General features: G+C 52.4%; 12 protein-coding genes across 12 annotated transcripts; 10 read left to right on the top strand and 2 right to left on the bottom strand.

The window, feature by feature from the left end:
• Nucleotides 1-241: 241 nt before the first annotated feature.
• Nucleotides 242-628, top strand: PHYSODRAFT_295662 (hypothetical protein; the record flags this gene model as incomplete). The annotated part of the gene is made up of 1 exon (XM_009520120.1): nt 242-628. One exon carries the CDS (start codon nt 242-244, stop codon nt 626-628), a length of 387 nt encoding a protein of 128 aa, XP_009518415.1.
• Nucleotides 629-5,106: 4,478 nt separating this feature from the next.
• PHYSODRAFT_485275 (hypothetical protein) lies at nt 5,107-5,763 on the top strand (the record flags this gene model as incomplete). Its single annotated transcript, XM_009520121.1, has 2 exons — nt 5,107-5,218; nt 5,309-5,763. The coding sequence occupies 2 exons, from the start codon at nt 5,107-5,109 to the stop codon at nt 5,761-5,763; spliced, it is 567 nt and encodes a 188-aa protein (XP_009518416.1).
• A 592-nt stretch (nt 5,764-6,355) lies between these two features.
• On the top strand, nt 6,356-7,051 carry PHYSODRAFT_447642 (hypothetical protein; the record flags this gene model as incomplete). Its single annotated transcript, XM_009520122.1, has 2 exons — nt 6,356-6,493; nt 6,575-7,051. Coding segments are annotated over 2 exons (615 nt in total), but the record flags the coding sequence as incomplete, so codon positions are not given.
• A 607-nt stretch (nt 7,052-7,658) lies between these two features.
• PHYSODRAFT_480914 (hypothetical protein) lies at nt 7,659-9,068 on the top strand (the record flags this gene model as incomplete). Its single annotated transcript, XM_009520123.1, has 1 exon — nt 7,659-9,068. A coding segment is annotated over one exon (1,410 nt), but the record flags the coding sequence as incomplete, so codon positions are not given.
• Nucleotides 9,069-9,158: 90 nt separating this feature from the next.
• On the top strand, nt 9,159-10,276 carry PHYSODRAFT_444861 (hypothetical protein; the record flags this gene model as incomplete). Its single annotated transcript, XM_009520124.1, has 2 exons — nt 9,159-9,603; nt 9,654-10,276. Coding segments are annotated over 2 exons (1,068 nt in total), but the record flags the coding sequence as incomplete, so codon positions are not given.
• Nucleotides 10,277-12,565: 2,289 nt separating this feature from the next.
• Nucleotides 12,566-13,986, top strand: PHYSODRAFT_251156 (hypothetical protein; the record flags this gene model as incomplete). The annotated part of the gene is made up of 2 exons (XM_009520125.1): nt 12,566-13,531; nt 13,639-13,986. 2 exons carry the CDS (start codon nt 12,566-12,568, stop codon nt 13,984-13,986), a joined length of 1,314 nt encoding a protein of 437 aa, XP_009518420.1.
• A 2,853-nt stretch (nt 13,987-16,839) lies between these two features.
• On the top strand, nt 16,840-17,571 carry PHYSODRAFT_251206 (necrosis inducing-like protein NPP1 type; the record flags this gene model as incomplete). The annotated part of the gene is made up of 1 exon (XM_009520126.1): nt 16,840-17,571. The coding sequence occupies one exon, from the start codon at nt 16,840-16,842 to the stop codon at nt 17,569-17,571; it is 732 nt and encodes a 243-aa protein (XP_009518421.1).
• A 1,121-nt stretch (nt 17,572-18,692) lies between these two features.
• Nucleotides 18,693-18,977, top strand: PHYSODRAFT_375762 (hypothetical protein; the record flags this gene model as incomplete). The annotated part of the gene is made up of 1 exon (XM_009520127.1): nt 18,693-18,977. A coding segment is annotated over one exon (285 nt), but the record flags the coding sequence as incomplete, so codon positions are not given.
• A 522-nt stretch (nt 18,978-19,499) lies between these two features.
• On the bottom strand, nt 19,500-19,895 carry PHYSODRAFT_483845 (hypothetical protein; the record flags this gene model as incomplete). Its single annotated transcript, XM_009520128.1, has 1 exon — nt 19,500-19,895. A coding segment is annotated over one exon (396 nt), but the record flags the coding sequence as incomplete, so codon positions are not given.
• Nucleotides 19,896-19,973: 78 nt separating this feature from the next.
• PHYSODRAFT_479223 (hypothetical protein) lies at nt 19,974-20,366 on the bottom strand (the record flags this gene model as incomplete). Its single annotated transcript, XM_009520129.1, has 1 exon — nt 19,974-20,366. One exon carries the CDS (start codon nt 20,364-20,366, stop codon nt 19,974-19,976), a length of 393 nt encoding a protein of 130 aa, XP_009518424.1.
• A 219-nt stretch (nt 20,367-20,585) lies between these two features.
• PHYSODRAFT_484467 (hypothetical protein) lies at nt 20,586-20,945 on the top strand (the record flags this gene model as incomplete). The annotated part of the gene is made up of 1 exon (XM_009520130.1): nt 20,586-20,945. One exon carries the CDS (start codon nt 20,586-20,588, stop codon nt 20,943-20,945), a length of 360 nt encoding a protein of 119 aa, XP_009518425.1.
• A 483-nt stretch (nt 20,946-21,428) lies between these two features.
• PHYSODRAFT_324383 (hypothetical protein) lies at nt 21,429-21,953 on the top strand (the record flags this gene model as incomplete). The annotated part of the gene is made up of 3 exons (XM_009520131.1): nt 21,429-21,545; nt 21,727-21,828; nt 21,882-21,953. 3 exons carry the CDS (start codon nt 21,429-21,431, stop codon nt 21,951-21,953), a joined length of 291 nt encoding a protein of 96 aa, XP_009518426.1.
• Between the last annotated feature and the right edge of the window lie 1,301 nt (nt 21,954-23,254).

Here is a 23,254-nt window from a genome sequence, read left to right on the forward strand (position 1 = left end):
GACAGATAAGGACGCCGTTCGTAAAGCCTCCTCAACCCAGCAACGCTCAGCGCGACGAGAGGTAAAAATTTTACGACAAGGATCCAATTCGAACAGCTGCTCAGTGGCTTTGCCCGCAGCTAGATCGAAGCCAGCCAAGAAAGCTACTAAGCAACTTTCTCTCTACGATACGCTACGGGTTGAAGCCCGGCCAACCTCCACCGGACCGATGATCGGACCATCACAAGTTGAAGATGTCAAAATGAGATCAGTAAGCGCTAATGCGGAGCCAGCCCTCGTCTCGCCCAAGAAGGAAGCGCTGCCTATATCCTGGGCTGAAGTGCTACCGGCTGCGGAGTCCAGTACCGAAGCCGATTTTAGCGATATTGACATGGCTGAGATAGTGACATCGGAAACTGAGGCTGCTCAACATCAACCAACTACGCAAGACACATTGCATGTAACGAACAACGATGACGATGTCAGTATTACCGGAGTGAAGCCAACTGAAATGCACTATCCTCTACAGCTGTGGTTGGAGGCGTTGGGAGGGGAGGGTCTATCACCGACGTGGAGGCAAATGGCCAATGCGGCTGGTCAGCGCTTTTTGCTGCCATGCACAACATACACGAGGACTCCCTCCAACTGACCTCCAAACAAGTCGTGGAAGCCACCCTGATGAAGAAGAAGATATTGAACGTCCTCCTTGCATAGTTTCAGTACCTGGTGGATACCCGGGCAATTGACATAAAGACAGAACCCGGAGCCACATACTTGGGACCACAAGAAACTGCAAAGGAACCTACGCTCTACTGGGACGCGGAGCGTAAGCGTAATGTCGACGTCCCTGTGCCTAAAAAGTGCTGGGTAAGCCACACGGTACTTAAAGGGGCAGCTCTTTTCCGTCATTGATGTGCACGAACTGGAAGTGCATATCTGGGCATGTACTCCTACAAGCCGAAGCCTGATGAGGACGGCAACAGTGCCGAGTTCCCGTACTTTGAAAATCTCAACACTGGCAATCCTGTACAAATGCTGAAAGACTTGCGTAGAGCAGAAGTACAACCAGTTGTCATAGTACTCAAGAGGGAAGGAGACAGTAAGCATTTCCAAGCGGTGACATACCCTGACAGCGCATCTGAAGGGCTGAACGATCCAAAGGCATACGACTTGATGGCAGGCCGCCATGACGACATCCTGCATTCATACGGACTGACTCGGCCGCCGAGGGGCAACACGGACATAAGATCAATTACTCTGTCGGCAAATCACGCGGTTCGAAAAGCCCATAAGAGTCTCGCTTGTGTGAATGCACAGAACAATGAAGCAAAAGACTCCGAAGGGGCTGCGGGCACCGGTAATGCCAATGTGGACTTATCGGCAGCTTCGCCGAATCTCTAATGGGTGAAGGGGGATCGAGATCTCGACGAAGTCCTGTCCAGGCTTCGATCAGAGATTTTTACTCTAGAGTCCCTGAACAAGATCGCGCACGTCAGGTGCAGCATCTCTTTCAGCGCTCTCGAGTCAACCGAAGGACACGTATTACTTTTGATTTACCGCCACGACAAGCAACATCGCGTCGACTTGCCGCGGATAATTTTACACATGGACTGGCCACCTACAATGTTGGGGGCCTTGCATCTTATATTAACCAGCTACCCCAGCTTTTTCAAGGCCTGCGAGAACAACACCGGAATGGTGCCAACGACATAGTGCAAGAAACACACCTGGATGTATCGGAGTCGGCATTTGCAGAGCGTCAGTATAAAGCTGTTTGGGGTTTCAAGGGGTTAGCCAAAAGCGTAGCCTCATTTTGGTCTCCAGCCCATGCAGGAAGTGCTTCCGAGCGTGCAAGGCATGGAGGGGTTGGTATCCTAGCTAACCCGTACGGAGCAGTTCGAGACGCGAGGCCGTGGAAAGAGGAGTTATGGACTGCATACCATCAATTTATCCAGTGTAAACTGCAAGGAGGGAGCTGTTGGTGATGAATCTGTACGCGCCGGCAGACCCAAGTGCCAGAAAACAATTTTTTATTCAGCTGAAAGATGTACCCGTGCCGGAAGGGGCTAAGGTGATCACTGGAGGCGACTTCAATTGCGTGATTGACCGCACTCTCGACAGACGCACATCATCGCAGAAGGGAGATGCTGGACGTGCGCAACTACAAACTTGGATTGAACAAAGCAGTATTGTCGATGCGGTGGAGCAATTTAAACCTCGTCATATCAATACGATCATTAGAAACGCCTTCGCCAGCGAGTTCCACACGTATTTCTACAACTTGGCTCACAGGCAGAAAGGTTCTAGTCGAATTGATCGCTGGTACATCTCTGCTGAAATGCAGCAGTGGGTCAGACGTGTTGAAAAGTGCAAGTGTCCCCTCGAATCAGACCACTACGGAGTCACGATGCATCTTCAATCGCCGAAAAATCCGATACGAATAAAGCGCCAATCGCCGATTTACCCGATGCCGAGATTCGTCACGGCCGCAGCGAATGACCTCATTGCTACAAGATTGACAGCCTTCAGCAAGGAGCTATGCTGCGAAGATGCCGGAGACGGTTCCGCTCTTGCAGCAAAGTGGGATCAATTCAAAGGAGATTTATGCAAAGAGCTCACGCATCTAAAACGACAATGCAGACGCAAAGTGGCGAAAGGATTCAGACAGCGCATCCGACGAGTGATGCGGAAGTTACGCAATTGTGAGGCCGACCAACAATCCACGCTTTTCCTCAAACGCAATGAACTTCTCAACCAGCTGAAGGCAATTCGAAACCTTCGACGGAAAAGGTTAACGAGGAATCATACATGGAGTGATCGTTCATCGTCGAAGTTTTGCTTTCGTAGGATCAGTACTCGGTTTGGAGACAATATTATTCACCAGCTGAAGCCTGCGAGCGGAAATCCCACGCGAAACCCCAACGACAAAGCCAACATTCTTGCGGACGCATGGTTCCCCATTATGACAAAAGAGGACATCAGTTGTGAGGACATAGATGGCTACGTGTCGAGGATGAAGTCGCGTTGGGAGAAGTTCGATCTTTCCGAAATGGACGCCATCATCACAGAAGACGAGGTGGGGGCGGCAATAAAGAAGTGTAAGTGTGGAAAAGCAGCAGGGCCAGATAAGCTTGGGAATGATTGGTACAAGGACCACTCGGAGCAACTCCGCCCCATTTTGACTACTCTTTTCAACAAGTGGATGGATGCTGGTATTTTCCCAAGAGCTTCCAGCAAGGAAACATCTTTAGTATCAAGAAGAAAGGTGACCCAACGGATCCCCTCAACTATCGACCCATTGCGCTTCCCAACTCAGACTACAAAGTGCTCACTAAAATTTTTACGAAGCGGCTACGGACTCGAATAGGTTCTCTGGTTCTCGACACTCAATTTGGTTTTGTACCTGGACGCAGAACTCACACTGCAATCGAACTTTTTGAGGCGGCCAAGAAGGTTTGAAACTCCAGCGCGAAGTATGCCAACGCGCAGGCACTTTTACTGGATTTCGCAAAGGCCTACGACACGTTAGACCGTCGGTTTCTACTGGCGGTACTCAAGGCCAAAGGCTTCCCGCCTAAATTCATTCAGCTGGTGGACGCAACTCATGCCGACACTTTCGCAATCTTCCTCGCCAATGGTTATCCGTCTGAGCCGATCTCCGTCACGCGAGGAATTAGGCAAGGGTGCCCTCTAGCCCCGCTCCTTTTCATTCTTGCGGTCGATCTGCTGTACGATGAGCTGGAGTTCACAGCAGAAGAGTGTGGTCTGGATTTAGTGGGATTACAGGGCTCCTTTAGACTTCACGTAGCTGGTTACGCGGATGATACAGCTATTTACATTCGTGAGAAAGCAATGCAAGACAGAATCATCGCAGCTGTCAAGCGTTTTTCGGACGTCTCCGGGCTAAGAGTCAATGTTGCGAAGTCCGTTGCGATTCCGCTGAGCAATGCCAACCAAAATTCCAACACTACCGATAGCATTTCAGGACCAATCTCCGCCCAACCTGCGTGCAGGTATCTTGGTCACTGGGCTGGAACTCTGGGTACCACTGCTGAAGCCTGGAAAAGAGCTTTCTCGGCTCTATCTTCACGTCTTGCGTTGGCGATTGACAAGACAAACTCCGCTATGCAGCGAGTCGACATCGCCAATGCAATAATCATGCCCAAACTGCTGTATGTAGCCCAGCATGCATGGCCGACATCGCGTATCGCCAGGGATGCAGAGATGCGGATGCGAAATTTCATCTGGCATAGCTCCTTTGCACGACCAACAACCAAAATTTGTGGATGGGCAAGCTGCGAAGCCCTAGAACTACCACGGAAACGTGGGGGGTTAGCAATGCCGAACTATCAAAAGGAGCTACACGCGCTAAGCGCCCATGTTGTGGGCGAGTGGTCTACTTCAACTTCACGTATTGTCCGAACTATCGGTGACATACTAGGTCCCAATGGGATTGATCGCCGTACCCATGTCTCTCCGAGCTGGAAGCTGGCGGCTCCCGTTACCATCCGAGATTCAATTCGAGCCACAGGCTTCCTTTGGGTCTCCCGTTCGATCACTCCCCACTATACAGAAGATATCATTACACTTCAGCAGGACATACGCTCTCGATGCCGAGCTGTCCACCAAGTCACGGCAAGATGGTGTGAAGGCGGACTGCTCTGTGATTTAAGGAGTTTGTTGGCTGAATCAAGGCGTTTGGCTCAACTTCAGGAAAAACGACTCGGTGCTTTTGCAGCTGAGGGTGTAAAACATCTCCCCGTCTTCGATTTACCGGTCTTCAACGATCCCGGTTACTTTGCTTCATTGAGGACGAAGTTTGGCCTTCTCGCAAACAGCGCGACCACTTTGGCGGAGGTTCTCGACTGGTAGTGGATTAGACCGGGAGGTTAGAGTCAATGTTCGGCTTCCACGGACAAGATGTCGAAGACGTTACAGTCGAACGAGGAAGGCTGCTTTTTCGGATCACGAGAAGGTTGCCTGAAAAAATTTGTAGGCAAAGTTTAGTCTTAAGAGGAAGGCTGGACAGACAGCCGAGCTCAGTTTCTCTTTTCCTCCGCTTCTCATCAACCTCCAGCCACCCCGACCTTTCGTGTTGCCTTACGGAAGCTGCCAGCAGACGACATTATGGCTACTTCGAACAAGTACGCGTTCTTCAGGCCGGACACCCTGGATACAGCGGGTTATGCCTATGGCAAGGCGATCTCGGAGGCGCAGAGAGGAAAGATTGAAGTGGAACGTGTGGCGAGCGGGCGGTGGGCCGACGCCGGGACGCTCGCAATTCAGCGAGAAGCCTCGGAATTGGAAATGCGCGCCGTGACAGAGGAAGAAGCATTAAGCGGGGTTGGGACGTACGTCGGGTGCGCCCTGTGCATTGCTCGGGTGCCCGAAGGACAGCCTAAGATATGGGATTACGGTGTGGTAGTGGGCTACACGTGGGATAAGGCCACTCATACAGGGGTGCTGCAAGTGACCTTCGTTGATGGAACAAGCGAGCTACCCTACGGGAAAGAAGAGCAGCAGGACCTAGTGCTGGAGACTTACGCACTCCGCCCTTGTAGTGGCAGAAGCGTCGCTGACGTAATGCCGGCCGAGATGCGCGCCATCCACAATGCGGTTCACGACCACTTCAACGGGATAGGACAGCCCGCCCGTCGAAGCTCTTCCACTGTTCTCCGCAAGGTTGACATGGCAGAGATTGACTGTACCCGTGTTCAATGTAGCAGACGCACGAGTCGCGAAGTTGAGGATCGACCATATCCTAAACTATGTTTTCTACACTGAGGGCAAGCGCCGAGCGCCGCAAGGAGTCACGGTACCAGCTTCATTGTTCTTGGAGACGGTGGAAGGACTGGACCTCGCGCGAGAGAGCCCAGGCAATTCCAACATGGATGTGGAACGCTTGGAGCGCCTTTACGAATCGGAGGACGACGATGTGGGCGAGGGCACCAGCCTAGAAGTAGATACGGCACGGTCGACAAGTGCAAAACGAGCACGGGAGGCCGCTCCGATTGTTCAAGGTGAGGCGCGCCTCGAGGCTCTTCGACAACGCCTTGAGGACGATCCCAATATGGTACGGGATATCGACCAGCTAATCGCTCTCCGCCAGGCCAACGTGCGTTCAAGCAACACTACCGCTCTAGTGACGACCGCAGGACTCAATACAAAGGCGCAGTTCAAACCGAGTCGTCAGCAAGTGATGGCACACGGTCTGCTGGTCAATGGTAAGTACGCTTCATTGGATTCTCAGTTGTTTGTTAAGACTATGCAGTCGAAGTCGAAAGAGTTCGATTATTTGCCACACCCTGGATCTGCACGATGATTTTTCGGCTGGGATTTTGGTTTTCGTGGACTCTCCTTGATGCATTTCTCCCCCATGGATGTGGACGAAGAGCGTGAATATCGTCGCCGACACGACATGACCGACTTTTCCGCCAAGAACAAGCTCCCAGAGCCTCCAAAGGCTAAGGACATTGCTGACATCTTAGCTGCGCTGGAGGTGCTGTCACTGCTTGTGAATGAGCTGTACCAACCAGTGGTAATGGACCTAATCGACAGTGCGAGACGATTTCTGCTGGGGTTACGGAAGACGAAGTCCATGACAGGACCAGAGGCCGTCCCAGAATTGGTGGCATGGATTGACGACTGTTTTGAGCAATTCCGATCGTATCTCGTGCGTCAAGACCTGGTGGCGGCGGCGGACGTGAAGATGGGCTTTCAATTCAACAGCGAGTCTTACGCCCGGGTGGTGCATCGTGTGACGAACCTGAGAGTCGAGGCAGCGACGAGAGCACCCCCTCGAAGAACCGACACTCGACACAGAGGAGCTCAGCGCAAGACGAAGGGCGCTCACCAACCCTCAATCATCCCGGTTCCTCAAGCGGTTGTGGCGGCTTTACCTATCCGGAAGGGGAAAAAGCTCTGCGTGAGATTTTTGTCGGTAGACGGTTGCCCTGGTGACGGCGACACCTGTGTGTACGACTATCGAGGTCATTTCGTACCAACAAGGCTACCAACGATTATCAAAACGTTTATCGCCAAGGCTTACGGTGGGATGCGAGCTACCAGCTCAGAGAAAGAAGTGGGGGCCACAGATGCCATGAAACAGATCGGGAAGCGTCTCGTTTCAGGCCTGAACAAAAGCCCCCACCTGCCGTTTTGTCGGTTCGCCCCGGTTGTCTCTCCGTCCCTGACAGCCCCAAATTATCTCGAGAAGTTTCTGGGCTCAGGCGTGTACGCCCGAGTTCCGATAGTGCACCGATTCCGGTCGGCGGAAGCACGAATGGTCCTGTCGTGACCCACGCCCCGTGTTCGGCGTTGATCAGCCGCTGCAATACACTTGCAGGCAGGTAGTTTGCCTCAGGGTGGCCACACATCACTCTCCAGGCGTCGAGGTGCCGCTGCACGACGAGTGCAGGCAGGTTGTTAGCTCCGACGAGGCTACCAGCCACTTGCGGGGCGTTAAAAAGCCACTGCAAGACGGTTGCAGGCTGGTTGTGTGCCCTGACAAGGTGGATGACCACGGTCAAGAAGTCGGTATGCCGCTGCAAGATCAGTGCAGGCAGGTAGTTTGCTCGGAGGTGGTCAAACGTCCGGTCCAGTGTAAGGCGGATCGGCCTCGGAGCAGCCAACAGGCTACAGAATCAAGGGTGGTCCTGGCACAAAATCTACATTCGCACATGGAAGCTCTGCAGCGACAGTACGCGTCAACCTTGCGAGCCCGGGAGTGTTTATTTTCCTTGCAGCAGGACGCCGCCGACTCCAACTTGAGGACGCTGCTGGCCCACTACGGAATTACACCTCCCACTGCGAGCCCATCCTTCGTTCTGAAGAAGGGAGTCCAAGTTTTCAGGATCGACAGGGCAAAACAATCTGCTTACAGCGAGCTACTACGGAAATCAAGAATGCGACTGCCGGATTTAATTCGCATTGTGCGCGGAGAAACAAGTAGCGACCCCCGCCCGAACAAAGCCTTGAGCGTACCTGATCAGCTCCCGTGCTGGAAGTCATACCAATACAAGGACGAGTGGCGTGATATCGTCACACATGGAGTGCGACCAACATGGAAGAATGAGTTTCCAAAGCAAACAAGGCCACCCCAGAACCATGGATCAGCCTTGCCAGCTCTAAATATTGTGATCAAAAGCCTTCGAAAAGGCCAAGATGACAATAGATACCTGATCTTGGACATCAATTTGCTACCACTACTCGAAGGAGTCACCTGCAGCCCGTTCGGGGCGGTACCAAATGGAGAAGCCGACCTGAGCGTGGATGGTCGGGTGATACACGACCTCTCCTGTCCGAAGGGCACCTCGGTAAACGACCAAGTGCAAGATGAGCCCACCATAACTGTCACGTATGATGGAGCTGCAGTGTTAGCCCAACGGATATTGGATGTCGAGCAAGAATTTCCTGGTTTAGCTCGAATGGCTACAGGGGATGTAGCTGGTGCATTTCGCAATATTCCGCTTGCAGCAGAGGCGGCCTGCCGATTTGCAGGGACTTTGCCTGAACTCGGCATTCTGGTGATCGATTTATCATGTCCCTTTGGGTGGTCAGACTCTCCACGGCAGTATTGGTCTGCAGGAGGGGCAATAGTTCATCTGCACGCGCAGTCATCGCCGACGTGGCCCGAGCAAGGTGCCACAGCTAATGGGAACTTCGATGGGAAAGATTGGTGCGACGACCACATCTGCATAGAACCCGAGGTGGGGACCCGGTTGAGTGAAGCCAGTATTTCTCTGCGGACAGCGATGGTCACGATTCTGGGACCACACGCATGCAATGAGGAAAAGTTTACATCTTGGTTCGTCGAAGGAAAAGCATTGGGACTGCATTGGAACCTGACGAGATTGACATTGGCGATGCCGGAGGAGAAGATTACGAAGGCTCTTGGACGAATACATGACATGTATGTATCTGAAACAACGACCAGGAAGCAGCTCAATAAACTTCTTGGGAGTCTACGGCACGTGGCGACCTGTATTCGCGCAACAGCCCCATTTTTCCAACGAATAGCGGCTTTAGCCAGAGCGACAAATCGCTTCCAGCGCTCTGCCATTTCGGAGGATGTACGGGAGGATTTACGCTGGTTTGCAGCAATTATTCGAGTCGGCCGACTCAATTCAGTACCGCTTTCTCGTTTTGTAGCATCACGCGCTCCTGATCACCATATCTTCATGGACGCGAGCGACCGAGGTCTCTGCGCACTGTGGCCAGCGAAGAAGGAATATGTGCAAGTGGAATTTGATCAAGAGGAACTCCAACGAATTGCTGAGTTTCATGCTGCGGGCCCAGATGATTTCAGCATCATCATCCGCGAGCTGATGAGTGCCGCCTTTGCGTCAATTGTCTGGGCCAAAGAGTGGTCTCAGTCAAGTGATGATGACCCATCACATGTCCGCTATTGGATTGACAATTCTTCAGCGGTCTGCTGGGCAAACCGGCGGTCGAGCCGGATTTCATTCGCTCAAGTAGTGCTGCGATTGCTCGCCCTCTTCGAAGTGCAACATAATTTTTACTCTTCTGCCCAGCACATCGCGGGTAGTGACAATATCATGGCCGATGCAGGAAGCAGGGTGTGGCAATCTGTGGAGCTCTCGAAGAAATTTTCTGACATGTCGTGTTCGTGGACACAGGTCCAGGTCCCAGAGAGCTCAAGAAAACTCTGGAAGCTCTGGGAGCAATGCTCCGAGCTGGCGCTCTAGCGGACACGTCTCGAGTGCAATACCGGCGAGCTTGGAATCAGTGGCAACGATGGTGCTCTTCTCTCGGCTTTAATCCGTGGATGGATCGAGACACTGTCGATGCTAATGCTGCTCAGTTGGGAGCGTTCGCAGTATTTCTCTGTCGGTATGGCATGAACAGATCCGGAAAGGGAAACACCTACTCTACGATTTGCAATAAGCTGTGTGCTGTGAGATGGTTTCACAAGCATACAGCAGGGTACGACCCCGGTGTGAATGCAGGACATGCTATTCTGCTTCGTGGAATTCGAAGATTTACAGACCCCGTTGTCAAGCAACAACCGCTTTCCCCCGCTCTTCTTCGTCTCGTCTATCAGGATTTGGACTTACGACGTTCACGGGATCAATTATTGTGGGGTGGTTTGTTGCTCGGTTTCTTTTTTTTATTACGGCGCTCCGAATACCTATTTATCGGGCGGAGACACCACAACTACGTCCTGCGACTGGGAGATATCCTCTTTCAAGACGGAGCAGGAAATCGTGCTAAACCACACCGAGCGGAAGTGGTGGGTATCCGGTTGCTGGGAGCCAAAAACAACCAATTCGGGCGCGAGGAGCGACGTTTTCATCATCGGTCAGGTGACGAAGTCCTGTGCCCCATCAAAGCCGCGCGATGGATCTTGCAAGGAGCCAAGTCCTACGGCACAGCCGCAGAGCAACCAGCCTTGTCCACTGGAGCCGGAAAGGGAATTACCGCGACAGAGGTGGCGCTGACACTGAAGCGGGCGGCCGCGTCGGCGGAACTTGATGCAAAGCTGTTTCGACGCACTCGGTTCGAATTGGGGGAGCAACAGTTCTGATGAACTCGGGCGCCGATCGCCTAATTATCAAGTTGATGGGTCGCTGACTCTCTAATACATTTGAAGAATATCCAGTGCTGACATCGGACGGATCAAGAAAACTGGCAAGGCTGATATGCGGCGCGGCAGGCGATAGCCTGTAGTGGATGCATGGTGTGGATCGGCGGGATCTGTTGGGGCGCGCCACTCCACTCCCGAGAAGCTCAAAATGAAGTTGATTTTTCCCCACAATGATCGCGATCCATGAAAATGTTGTACTTCACAAATACCCCATGACCTCGTAGCTGGCTCACCAATTTCGTGAACTAGCACTGGACGTGCTTGTGATTTTCCCACAATTGTACTTCATCAGAATTGTAACTCCCAGATTGTGGTAACACCAACTCGATGACCCCCACCATGTATTTCAAATAGAAGCACTGCCGGGCTTAATCGTCACACACACATGGGGTTCCAGGGATCCTGTTGTGTTCAAGCACTCATCGCCACCGCTACTTGACGAAGAAATCGCAACGTTTCTTGCGGTCCCAAGAACCTCTGTATGGACCGCACCCCACGTGTGGGCGACGCGAATGGCAGCAATTTGGGTGGGCCAGCGTCGTTGGTCTCACACGAGAGCTCGATATCGGACGGCTATCATGGCGAAGCGAACCAACAAAGGGGAGAAGAGAGTGATTCAAGCCGAAGCAGCATGGACCAAGGACTGCCCAAAAGTTAGCTCAGCATTGAAACGGGTGTCATGGGGCAGTTTGGCTAGAATCGTTGGGATTTCCACGTATCAGCGCTCCCTACTTTATCGTATCAAACTTCACGCTCTGTCGCTGTGGATCAAGAATCGCAAGGCAATTGCATGCCCCCATGACCAATGCGAACACCTTGATATATCGTTGGGACATGTTTTCTGGGATTGCCACTTCGCTCAACAAGCATGGAGCTGGATGCTTAAGCTGTTCACGACTCATGGGCCAGAGGAAATTTTCTCTTTCAGTTTGGACTACCCGCCGTCGAGGTGCATTGCTTTCAGGACGGCCTGGTTAGACAGTAACAACAAAAAAGATCAAGACATGACAACGGATACCATCGCGGAGGTGGTCAATAAGTATTGGAAATACGCAGTGATGCAGGTTATCAGCTTGATATGGAGAGTACGACTGGACTTAATACGCAGTACTGAGTCGAGAATACCCACGGTAGATGAACGGCGGGCTCTCTTAAGACGGCAACTGCAGGAAGGATTCGACAACATTGCATTCTCGTTTCCTCTTACGGGGGAAAAATACGGAGAGTGGGTAGCGGCCATGGAAATTCGAAAAATGCTGCGCTATAAAAGTGGAGTCGCGATTGAGAACCCTCTCACCCAACCCGAATCGACGGTGAAGTATGTCGGATTCTTCGACGGAGGTTCACGGGGTAACCCAGGTCCCGGGGGGAGTGGCAGCGTCCTGGTCGAATTTGGAGTAGGTGCACCAAAGATTATCTGGATATGCAGTACATCACTCGCAGGGACCAGATGCACCAACAACGTTGCGGAGTTCCGAGGACTTTACAGTCTTCTGCTCTTTGTAGCCAAACGGAAGCTACCCACAGTTCATATTGTTGGCGACAGCCAGCTGATCCTGCGGATGATGAAAGAACGACGAAGGCCAAAGTCTCGCAAGCTCCAAGGCTGGTATGACCGCGCTCGACCGCTGGCGGACATGGCCAGAATAGTATCGTGGACCCACCACTTGAGGCGGCATAATAAGATGGCAGACTGTATAGCGAATCTGGCTATGGACTCAAGACGCAGCCAGGAAGATGAACCGACAACAGATGAGATGATAGATTGGCGCTACCCAGGAATACTGAGCCACCTTAGCGGGGACTGTACTCACTGGTTGTCAGCGAGAGAGGGCGAACCACGGTGACAGTCCTCCCTCTGGATATATACCTTTTGCATTTATAATAAGTAGCGTTTCCCAGCCCTCTTCAATTCGAGGCGGAAGGGGTTCGGCGTGAGCCAGTAACTCAATGCACCTCAACATTATTATTATTTCAGAAATGGAGCTGGTAGCCCCCGTCGTGGACTGCACGTTTGGTCTTTTGGTGCTTGGCGACCCAACCGCCGTCCGCGTGTACTACCTGGTGCGTAACCAGAGCGACACCGAACAAGTGTTACTGCTGTCGACTTCGCTGTCGGCGCAAGACTACCAAGTGGCTCAACAATTCCAGAGAGGACCCGCTGCAATTCTCCAACTCGCACCTATCAACGATACTCAGGCCACCACGCTGGAGCGTCAGCTCACGGTGACGCTCAACTATCCCTACGTATCCGACCCAGCGTTTGCCTACTCCGAACTGGAAGGGATTGATGGAGACAACTACTGGCTTTTGAAAACTTTCCCAAACCAACACAACGCAGACCCTGCCAAAACTGTGCGCATGGCTCGACGTTTTGGGCGATACAGGAGTGATCCAACCGCACAGTCCAACATCGAGACAGCGCATTGGGACCTACCCACTGACGCCGCTACCGAGCTGCGAGAATGGAGGTGGTATACTCGTGCTGTACTACACGACTCGTGGGCCTGGACGCACGCTATCCACGGCGCCTTCGCCCTCAATGACATCTTCAACCTGAGCGTACTGGCGTTCATCATCTATCGGCGTCTGCGCATGGGCCACGTCTGGGTGGGCGACGCCTTCGCCACCATCTCGAACTCGCTGCTGTACCGAGGCGTGATCGTCATTTTCTGCAGCCACTTGAACGGGTACTGGACCATCACCAAGATGTGCATCTCCATCGGAGACTCCATCACGGACCAGCACGTCATCTACTACCGCCCAGAGCTCGTGCACGCCAACTTGTGGTCTGTGTATCTGAATCTGGCCAGCGTCTTGAGCTATCTCGCGCGTGAGAGGGTCGACCCACTGGTGGCGTATCTGACGTTCGAGTTGGGCTGGACGTACCGAGTGCAGCTCGCCAAGCTGTTCCCCGCCTTGGCCCACGCATATCGCGACCTTCGCGTGGGCTGATACGATTCTGGGTCTGCTGGACGTGAGTTCGGGGCTCGAGGGTCTCTCTCCGATGCAGCTCATGACGGCATACCCGCTGGAAAGCGACCGGAAGCCAGTCGTCTTCTCCCATCTGCAGCCCCATCGTGTTCATGCTCGCGTACATTATCGGTCGGAAGTCGACTCGGTACACCAGCGTGCCAGTCGTAGCGACCGGAGACCACGTTACAATGACAGCTCGTCGACGGTCCAGCGCCTACAGGGAAGGCTTGCAGCAGAACGGCCTCACGTCCTTCGAAGTGGCTACAGGAGCGGCTCTGACCAACCGCTTTGGCGTCATCTCGAGCTACGACAACTACGCGGTGCACGACAACCAGCTCATCGCGACGATCGACGCGGTCTACTGCAACGGCTTCCTCGTGGTCAACGGCAAGTTCCTCATCGGCGCGCAGGATCTGCTCCCTTGATCGTCATGAAGCTCACTCGAGTGCGCTTCACCAACATCTTCGTGCACGAAATGGACAAGAACACGGTGAAGGAGACGTCGATGCTCGTGTACCCGACGACGATTGCGTGGAGCGATCTGCTGCATCTGGATGTCACCGCGCTTTCTTAAACTGGTGAGTATAGAGAAAGAGTAGAGGACACTAGTCAGCAGTAACTGAGTAGGTAGGATAGTTTTATTAAGTGGTTCTTCGTTTAAATGAAATGGAATTCTTCAGCATGGCTGTGGGAATTTGAATCAAAGTTACTGTGATCTGGAAATACAGATATGCTGTGAGGTTCAACCTCATTGTTATTTTGGAAGGCACGACGAGAAGCATTTCATCCAGCCAGGTTCATATTTTGGATACTGTGGACCCGTATCCAGCTCGTCTGAGCTTGGGTAGCTGGAGAGAACAATCGAGCAAACTGGAGGGAGTACAAGTTTAACGCGGCATGGAATCAAGTTTTGAAGTCATTTGCTATTTGATGGTTCACCAACATTGAGTTAGCGGAGTTTGACAGCAAAAGCCCCATGATCTTTGGTGTGGCCACGTCTGGGTTGTCGAGCCCCACGACGGCACTGGACCAGTTATGGCGCCTTGACGGCGAAGGCCCCGAGAATCCTTTTGGGAAGTACCAGGCGTACACGATGGCGTACAGATCGTTGTGCCACGCCGCGCACCCGTAAACCTGGGACCCGAATGGAGAACCTTCACACCCTGGAGATCCTCCGCTCACCTTAAGACCTCCACTGGTCCACTGGTCTCACCGGCCTCATTCACTGCCGGGTATGACGCACACCCCTCGCGGATGGACATCCGTGGCTTGAACTTGACGCCAGCCTTCTCTGCTATCGTGACGGGCTCAGGCTGAGCGTGCGGCTTGACTTTGTCGTGGTCGGTTGAAATGCCGTCGACAGCAAGGAAGGTGGCCGTGAATACGACAACAAGCATTCGGAAGTGCATGGTCAGGTAAAGTTCACTTGTGTCTCACTTGGAATTTTCAGGAGTGAATTTGTTTGTTTTTTAGGCTCGGGTTTCCTTTTTCTTCTGTGTGGGAAACGGAAGATGCCAACTAGACTCAACGGTCAAGGTAATATCCGCAATCAAAATCCGATGATCGCGTTAGATCGTCAATAACGTCAATACCGCCCCGCTATCCAGGAAACCACATTTTTTTCGCACTCGAGTATGGGTTATCATTATTACAGGTCATGAACGGATCTGGTCACGCCCTTTGGACACGCGACTTACAATAGTGTAAAGGGTGAGAACTACTCGAGCACACTCTCCATTGATGAAGGATCACTTCAAGGAAAGTCACACCCTTATGAGATCTAAATAGCTGTCCTAAAGCTCCTAAGCCTGGGTTGAGCCAAATTGAGGGCTTCTACACCGAAAATGGACAAAAAAAACATGTACAGTACTGTAAAATAAAGAATTGATGATACTCCATACCATGAAATATCGGACTATAGGGATCTATCGGACCTGTACCAAAAACATGGTACCCTAGAAGGATGGACTCTACGGGATAGGAGTTTTTTGGTATAATCGCTTTCTATTATTATGAGTTTTTTTTTTACGAACCACGGGCATCTCCTGCGCTTGCTTCGCAGCCGCAGCGTCTGCCCGGTAATTCACCTCAAAACTGTAGATACATGATATGCCTTGGCGGTGCTTATACACAGTGATAAAACGAACCTTGCTCGAGATCTGTTTGTAGTTTGTAGAAAATGAAAATGTTTACCTTTGTATGCGGTTCGCCCGCTTCAATCATTCTACTGACTCATACCGGTTCAATCTGCCCACGCATATACATGTAAACCTTTAGGAGGGCCCAGTGCGGCACCGGGGTCACACCGGTTTCAGGACAATGTACCAGTTAGGTGTCAAGAGGGTTCACCTTTTGACTTGACGTACCACGGATACTAGGGCTTCGCGGGGGCTGAGATAGCGAAAATAAAACAGAACAGATATACGCACAGCGCACACGACTTAGGCGCGCCGCACTTGCGGTGCACCAGTCGTCCACGCTGTACGTATTGTATTATAAACATCCACAACTACCAGATAAGCAGCTTCTTAGTGCAATAACCCACTTGCGATAATATCAATTTACTTTCTTAAGCTTACCTCCGCGCTGTTAATAATCAAATACAAGCAAGCTATTAGCTGCAACAGCGGCTGTAACTTCGGCCTGGTGTTGCGTCTTCGGGTCGGGCGTGAGAATGGGAAATGGTTCGAATGAAACTTGATGATGCGATTGATGCTTCCTCACCGATAGAGACCGACTAGATAATTATTTAGGTGACCTATTCAGTTTACTTTCATAAAATTTCAATATATGATGGATACTTAAACACGCACGGCTTCATGCGACACCGATTTAATCCTGTGCCGGCTGCGTAGCAGCATACCTTACGGTACACATGCTATCTCAGAATAATCCTATTTGGTCTGCGATAGCAGCACTAACGTTGCTTCCTATCCCAGTAAAAACAAATATATTAGTAATATATATATATATAATACATTTGCAGTGTAATTGTAACGTTGCCTTACATCGGCTGCAGGCACCGATGCATTATCCAAAAGTTGTCGCCACTATTATACTGCGGTCCTGCTGGAGCTCAGAACTACAGTATTTGGTGCAATCATCGGGCCCAAAGTGCTATCATTGAGCGTAAAGACATTTGTCAGGAATGATTCAGCGATAGCGTTATGGCAAATCTAACGCTATAATATTAATAATAACCATCGCCCATCTCGGTATATTATTTGAAGTGCATTCTGAGGTCCTCAGAAAAGCACCGTCAGAGCAAGCACCGAAGAATGCACGCGCTCAAAGTTGTCTTCGTCGCTGCAATCCTGCTGGTAGTCGACGCAGTCTCCATCGACCATGACAAGGTTCAACCGTTCGCCCAGCGCGAGCCCGTGACTCTTTCGGAGAAGCTTGGTGTCAAGTACAAACCTACAATGGACGATCAAGAAGGCTGCGCGGTTTTCCCTGCTGTGAACGCGGCCGGGGAGACGAATGGCGGGCTGAAGGGCTCCGGGGGGACTACTGGCTGTCGCGAAGCACCTCTGGGAGCGCAAGTGTACGGCCGATCGATGTGGTATGAAGGAAAGTACGCCATTTTGTACGCATGGTATTTCCCGAATGGCTTCTCCGCGGACTGGCCAGTGAGGCGCCACGACTGGGCGAGCGCGGTGGTCTGGCTGGACGACCCCGAGGCTGCGTCACCAACAGTCTCAGGGCTTTCGTACTCAACGTCGGACACCAAGTACGATAAAGAGGCACCGCCAAGTGGCGACAACGCTTGCCTCGCATCAGTTAACGGTGGACCGTACGTGACGATGGTGCTGGAGCATGCGATCCCGTATTTCCTGGGTCCCATGTATTTGCGCTGCAGTGGCGGCGGCGGGGATTACGACCTCATCATGTGGGAGCAACTGACGGATGCCGCCAGGATGGCGCTGAATACGGCGGACTTCGGGGAGGCAGAAGTTCCGTTTAATGACGTCAACTTCGAGAAGAGGCTCAAGAAAGCGTGGCCGTATTAGTGCGAGCCACAAAGGATGTTGGTTGTGGCAATGAAATTTGCATTTCAACCATTCGCCAGTAATACAAAGCGTGCGTATGAACGATACCTGTACGAAAATAATTAATACCTGTTGTTCCAGCACTGTCGAGCTGTTGGTACCGTACAGCTCCTACTGACCTGTCAAGGACCCTGGTATGCTGTTGTTCTCCAACAAATACTACGTAGTATTTTAGATTAAACGCCAGTTGCGGGCTCAAGCTGCGATTCGCTTCGATAATTCAAAACCGCTTCATCCAAAGCACTTCAGTCAAACGTACATCGGCTACTCCCATAGCTAGTAACTTGCAAGTGGACTGCTCTTTGCTATTGAGAATCCGTAGGATACAGAAGTAAAACAATAGCGCTGTACTAAGTAAATTCATGTAGCAGAAGGTAGTGAGCGATTGCAAGGGCACGTAGCCGAAGAAAACCCTACTGTACTAGCAAATTAGGGCCGCCCGGAATTTCCAGAGGCGGAAACCATTGCCGAGCATTCCTGCGAATGGGCCTGCCCCCACAACTCGGAGTAAGATTTATTGCTGGGGTCTGTAATCCACAGTACACACATCTCAGGAGAAATCCATGAAGAAAGTAGCAGGTTAAACAGAAAGCAACAGCAGAACAGGGCTCATGACGGGTGAACAGGGGCTGTAGGTGGGCAACAGCCGAATAGTGCTAAAGTAACAGCTCATAAATATCACCCATACCTGTACCTCAACACTCTATGTGCAGCACCTTCAGTTGTGACTCACAAACACAGAGACGTTACAACGTGAAGGCTCAGGGCGCGGCTTTCGCTCGAATGGGTTCGACCGTCAGCTAATTTGCTGTTCGTTTCTAAGGTTTCAGACAGGTACCCGACAATTGAAGACTGGCGTTAGTATTTTCTTGCCAGTACTGGGCAGAACTCTACCATTTTCCAGCTACGGTGCAACATCACGCGCATTACTATCGAGTGCCCGAAACAGACCTGCACACGGTGTCCTTTCAAGATCTCACTTGGGTGTGCCAACAAGAATTGAAGACTGAGCTCTACTTGTTGAACAAGTAGAGCTCAGTCTTCAATTTGCTACCTTGGCATCGAGCCCCTCCATGGCGAAGTCCACAGCTGCAACAATCCTGGTGCTGGCAACTACCAAGCTAGTGACTGCAGACTTGACGGTCACTGTGCAGCTCGATGCAACCTACGCCGTCGATTCCTCTCGAGGACCAGTATGCTCTGGTCTTGGTGATCTTCCAGTAGGAACAGCATGTCCGCTCAAGGGGGATGTCGCCGTAGCCGACTGCCACTCCAGTCTGCACACGTTCAATGGGACCGACTGCGTTGCTCCGGTGGACGCCAAGTGCGTTGCTGCAGATTCAACTTGGAGTTGCGCTTTTCCTCGTGAAGACTTGTCAAGCACGCTCATCGTTTCGCGCGATTCATCGCTAGAGGAGTCGCCATGGGGGGATCTCCCGTGGAGAGCCCCACCACGAGTAGAGCGAATCTCGACACCAATGTCTGTCGAAACGGACTACGTCGCCACAGAATAAAGAGCGTAAGCAAAACTAACAACCATTTCACGAACCTTACCTGGAGTTTTGGGTATAGGACTGCCATCGTACTGGGCGCCGGTAGTTCAAGCGACTATGATAGCGGTGCACGTCAGTGGGGCTATCAATTATCCGAGCGCGTTACCACGTTAAGCATGAGCACGCTCGGGTTGCGATCGGTGCTTTTGGGGGTATTGTTGAGTGCATTAACGCGTCACTTGCCTGCTTATCCTACGTAAGCAGTCTACTCTGCTTCGTCGGCGTCGTCCTTCTCGCGAATGGCGCCGATCTCCACCATCTTGCGGGCGAGCTGCAAGGCAACATAGGTTAGTGAAAGTTGTTAAACAGCATGCAAAAACAAAAACAAAAAATGGATCAACGTACGGCAGCGGTGGGGAAGTTGTCACTGGACGTGGCGTGGTGGTTCGACCGGGATCCAAAGTTTGCCAGCTCGGCCTCTTCCTCGTCCTCCGTGAGACCGTCGAAGCCGACGACTCGGTCCGGGAACGCCACGCCGTCCTTGAAGCACACGACCGTCGGCAGCACGCGGATCACGAGCTTCTCGACGAAGAACGGGGCCTTCTCCGCGTTCAGTTTGAGGAATTTGCACTCGATGTGGCTCTTTGCCAGCTTTGCCAGGTGCATGTCCATGATCTTGCAGCGCTCAAAGTCCCGGTGGTAAAAGTGCACAGCCACCAAGGGACTGCCCGTGACCTCCTTCAAGAACTCGTCCTGGGTGATCTCGCGGTACTCTCCGTGGCCTTTTGCCAGCAGCGTCTGCTTCTCCTCGAACTCGCTCTTCAACTGCTTGAGCCTCGCCGCGCGTATCCTACAAATATCAACAAAACTCTAGTTAGCAACTTTAAACACACACAAGGTTAGCACTAGTTTAAACTTGTGGTTAAAGAAAGTGTCTAACCGCTCCAGCTCCGGGTCCTCGTCCAGCTCGTCCAGCAGGGCCTCGTCATCCGAGTCCAGCTCGTCCTCCTGCTGCTGCTGGCCCACATAGGAGCGGTCCTCCTTCTGCTGCGCCGCCTTGGCCGCCAGCGCCTCCTCCAGCCGCCGCGCGCGCTGCTTGTCCTCTCGCTCCTGTTGCTCCAGTTGTTGCGCGCGGATTTTCTCTTGCCGCTCGTTTTTCACCTTCAGCTCCTCCATGGCGCCCTGCATGCGGTCCGAGGCCTCCACATGGGCCGCCGAGTCGAACAGCCCGGAGGTGTTGGCCATGGAAAACTTGGCCGCCATGGTTAACACTCTTTAACCGAAGCGACGGCTCGATTGGCTCTTGCAAAATGGAAATGATGTGGGAAACATAGAAAGTGTGCGTAACTGGAACTAGAACCTGGAACCTGAAAAAAAATCTCGAGGGGACACGAAACGGTGCGAGCGGATCCGCTGCAGCGGAGTGAGTGCAAGATGCGGCGCCTCGGGCTGGTGCTGGCGATGGTTTTGTCCCTTGTTGCCATGGTGTTGGCGACGGATTCGTCGGGGGTCTTGGTTGACAATGCAGGAGAAGACGCAGCGGTCACTGTGGATGACACGCACAACACGACGGTGGTGCAGCCCGCAGCCGACTTCATCCCAAGGCCAAACGACAACGACGACGCAGCGGAGAAGAGTCCGAGTGACGGCAACGGTGGCGGGTTGTCCAGGCTGGTAGTGGCGGTGATCGTCAGTGTCAGTGTTGCCGGGCTCTTGTTGGGTCTCACGCTCGTCGGGTTCGCGTGGAGAGCGTTGAGGCGCGAAGAGGAATCCATGTTAATGGACCTAGGGGACGATCGCAACTACGTGTACGGGCAGTTCGGCGACTATGCTGCGATGTAGAGCAGGCATCGACAAGCAATGCCATAGTAGATTGATGAACCGATGGGGGTTTTATGTTGCGGTTGCAGTTTTGTCTTGTTGAATCTGTCGCCAACGGAAGCTGGGTGTTGCTTCCTCTTCGAGCAATATGTGAGCCCCCCCCCCCCCCGCCAGTAGAATGTCGGTGTAGAATGAAGAGTTAGCTAGTTGTCAAGAAGGCAGACCACCTTTATTGGTGAAGTCTGAGCATGAACGGTGTTCTCGTCACGAGAACCTCGTGTTTTATGCCTCGAGCTTCATACCGGTACCATGAATCTTGGACACAAATTGAAGCTGCCGCGATTTGTCAGGGGTTATGCCGAAAAGCCTCTCGAGGGAGTTCTCGCATCCTTTTCCCTCCTCCAAGCACACGCAGCAGGTACCCACTCCGGCCTCATTTCAAGACTTGCCACCCTGGCAACACCCAAGTACTTCAAGCGTATTCAAGCTCAAGCTCAAGTCACCATGCCGATGCAAGTTCCCGGGTACCACACCAACACGCCGCTGGACCCCTCGTTTGACAAGGACACCCGCGACCTCCACCTCGTGTACGACTACGACGTGAAGGAGGAGGACGGCCAGGTGCGGAAGTGGCGCTGCGAGTTGTGGTGCATGTCGCCCACGCGTATCGTGTACTCCATTCATGGCTGACCCATGGCCGGCCGGCTCAACTACCAAACGGTGGCGTGCCAGTGCATTCGTCCGGGCGAGCTCTGGCAGTGCAATTGGCTTGAAGAGACCGGCACGATCGTGAGCCATCCAGAAGCAGATGATCACCACCATGTGCGCGTTCTCCAAGGGGCACTGGGAGCATAGCGAGGAAGCGCACGGTGACAAGCGTAACCCCGGGGACTTTGCCCGCTGCGTAAACTCGCGGAGTACGGCAACCAACGCGACCGCCTCGTGCTCTGCGAACAGGCCAAGATCCTGGAAAACTTCCGAGGCCCGGGCGACCTCGTGCCCATTGCCTCCGATGCCGAGACGCTGTAGCTCGATGGATTTGTCGCATTGAAGAATGTGCTGCGTGCAGGCTAGAAATCCAAAGTAATGGATCCACGTGGTTGTGTCTAGGTTGGTTTCGTGCATTTCGTCGCAGGAAGAAACTTCATATGATGAAGCTCATCGAGTCCATGCACAAGTCAGACGCAGGCACGAAGCTGCCGGCTGTGTTGCCCCTGGATGAGTGCGCGGGGCAGCTTATCCATGTCTTTTTCGCAGCAGCGATTGAATCAGGAAGAGTTGGCATCGGTATCATACATACTGTATCCGGATAGCAGTCGTGGAGTTCCCAAGCTCTCAGGTTGGGCTTGGAAATTCAGCAGAAAAAAACAATGCTACATGTAGAATTTGAATTAAGGTGTATAATAATGCTCTTGGACGCCGAATAATGTTGAGCATGGAGGACGTTTGATGGACAGGATCGACACTGTCGAGGACCTAGTTGATGAATTTCTTTAGCGACACCAGTGCTACAATACGGTACAGTGGTGTGGTGGTGCCAGCCCGCCGTACAGAGGAGGTTGGCGTCATCGGCCGCGGATAACACCTCATGAGAACGCTCATCCCTCAAGTCCTGTGAAGCAGCAGCAACAGTATCAAAGGCGTCCATTTCGGTGGCGTAACGGGACGGAACTTGTAGCAAACTAGCAAGTCTTCCTCGTTTCGCGCTCGATTAATCATTGGGCGACTACCAAATGAAAACAATTCAGCTGTGTGTTGTTCAACGCAGCTTCAGCGATCGCCTCCAACGCTTTTTGCCGCCTACATTTGACGTCCTTGGCCCTACAGTCCTTCATTTATGCTAGCGTCTTGGCGGACTTGGCAACCGACGGAGCGGTGCGATGCGGCCTTTTCCCTTGCTGCTCGAGCAAATCAAACGTGCTCGCCGCTCCCATCTGCGAAGCTTCTTCTTGGGGCAGCTGATGGCAGAAAAGGAGCTTAGCGCGGGGATTCAAGGCGAAGCGCGTGACGAATCTGTAGAGAAGGAGCGTCGGGGTGCGCTCTGCTGCAACGTGAGCTTAATGTTTCCTGCTCGCCCAGTCTCCTTCTCCCTCTTCTTATCGACGGCACCGCGCCTTGAGAGTCATTAAAGCAACATTGGACCCCATCAATGTTATTGATCCCACACATTGAGGCTGATTTTCAATGTTGCTTTAATGACTCTCGGCGACGCGTGTCCACTATTGTCACATTGGTAAACCAAATATTCTGCTACGAGAGATACCGTAACATTGTGCAATGTTAGGCAAAGGCACCATTGTTGCGCTCAATGTTACGCAACGCCAACATTT

This window comes from Phytophthora sojae (assembly GCF_000149755.1).
Source record: "Phytophthora sojae unplaced genomic scaffold PHYSOscaffold_2, whole genome shotgun sequence".
In the NCBI taxonomy this organism is placed as follows: Eukaryota; Oomycota; class Peronosporomycetes; order Peronosporales; family Peronosporaceae; genus Phytophthora; species Phytophthora sojae.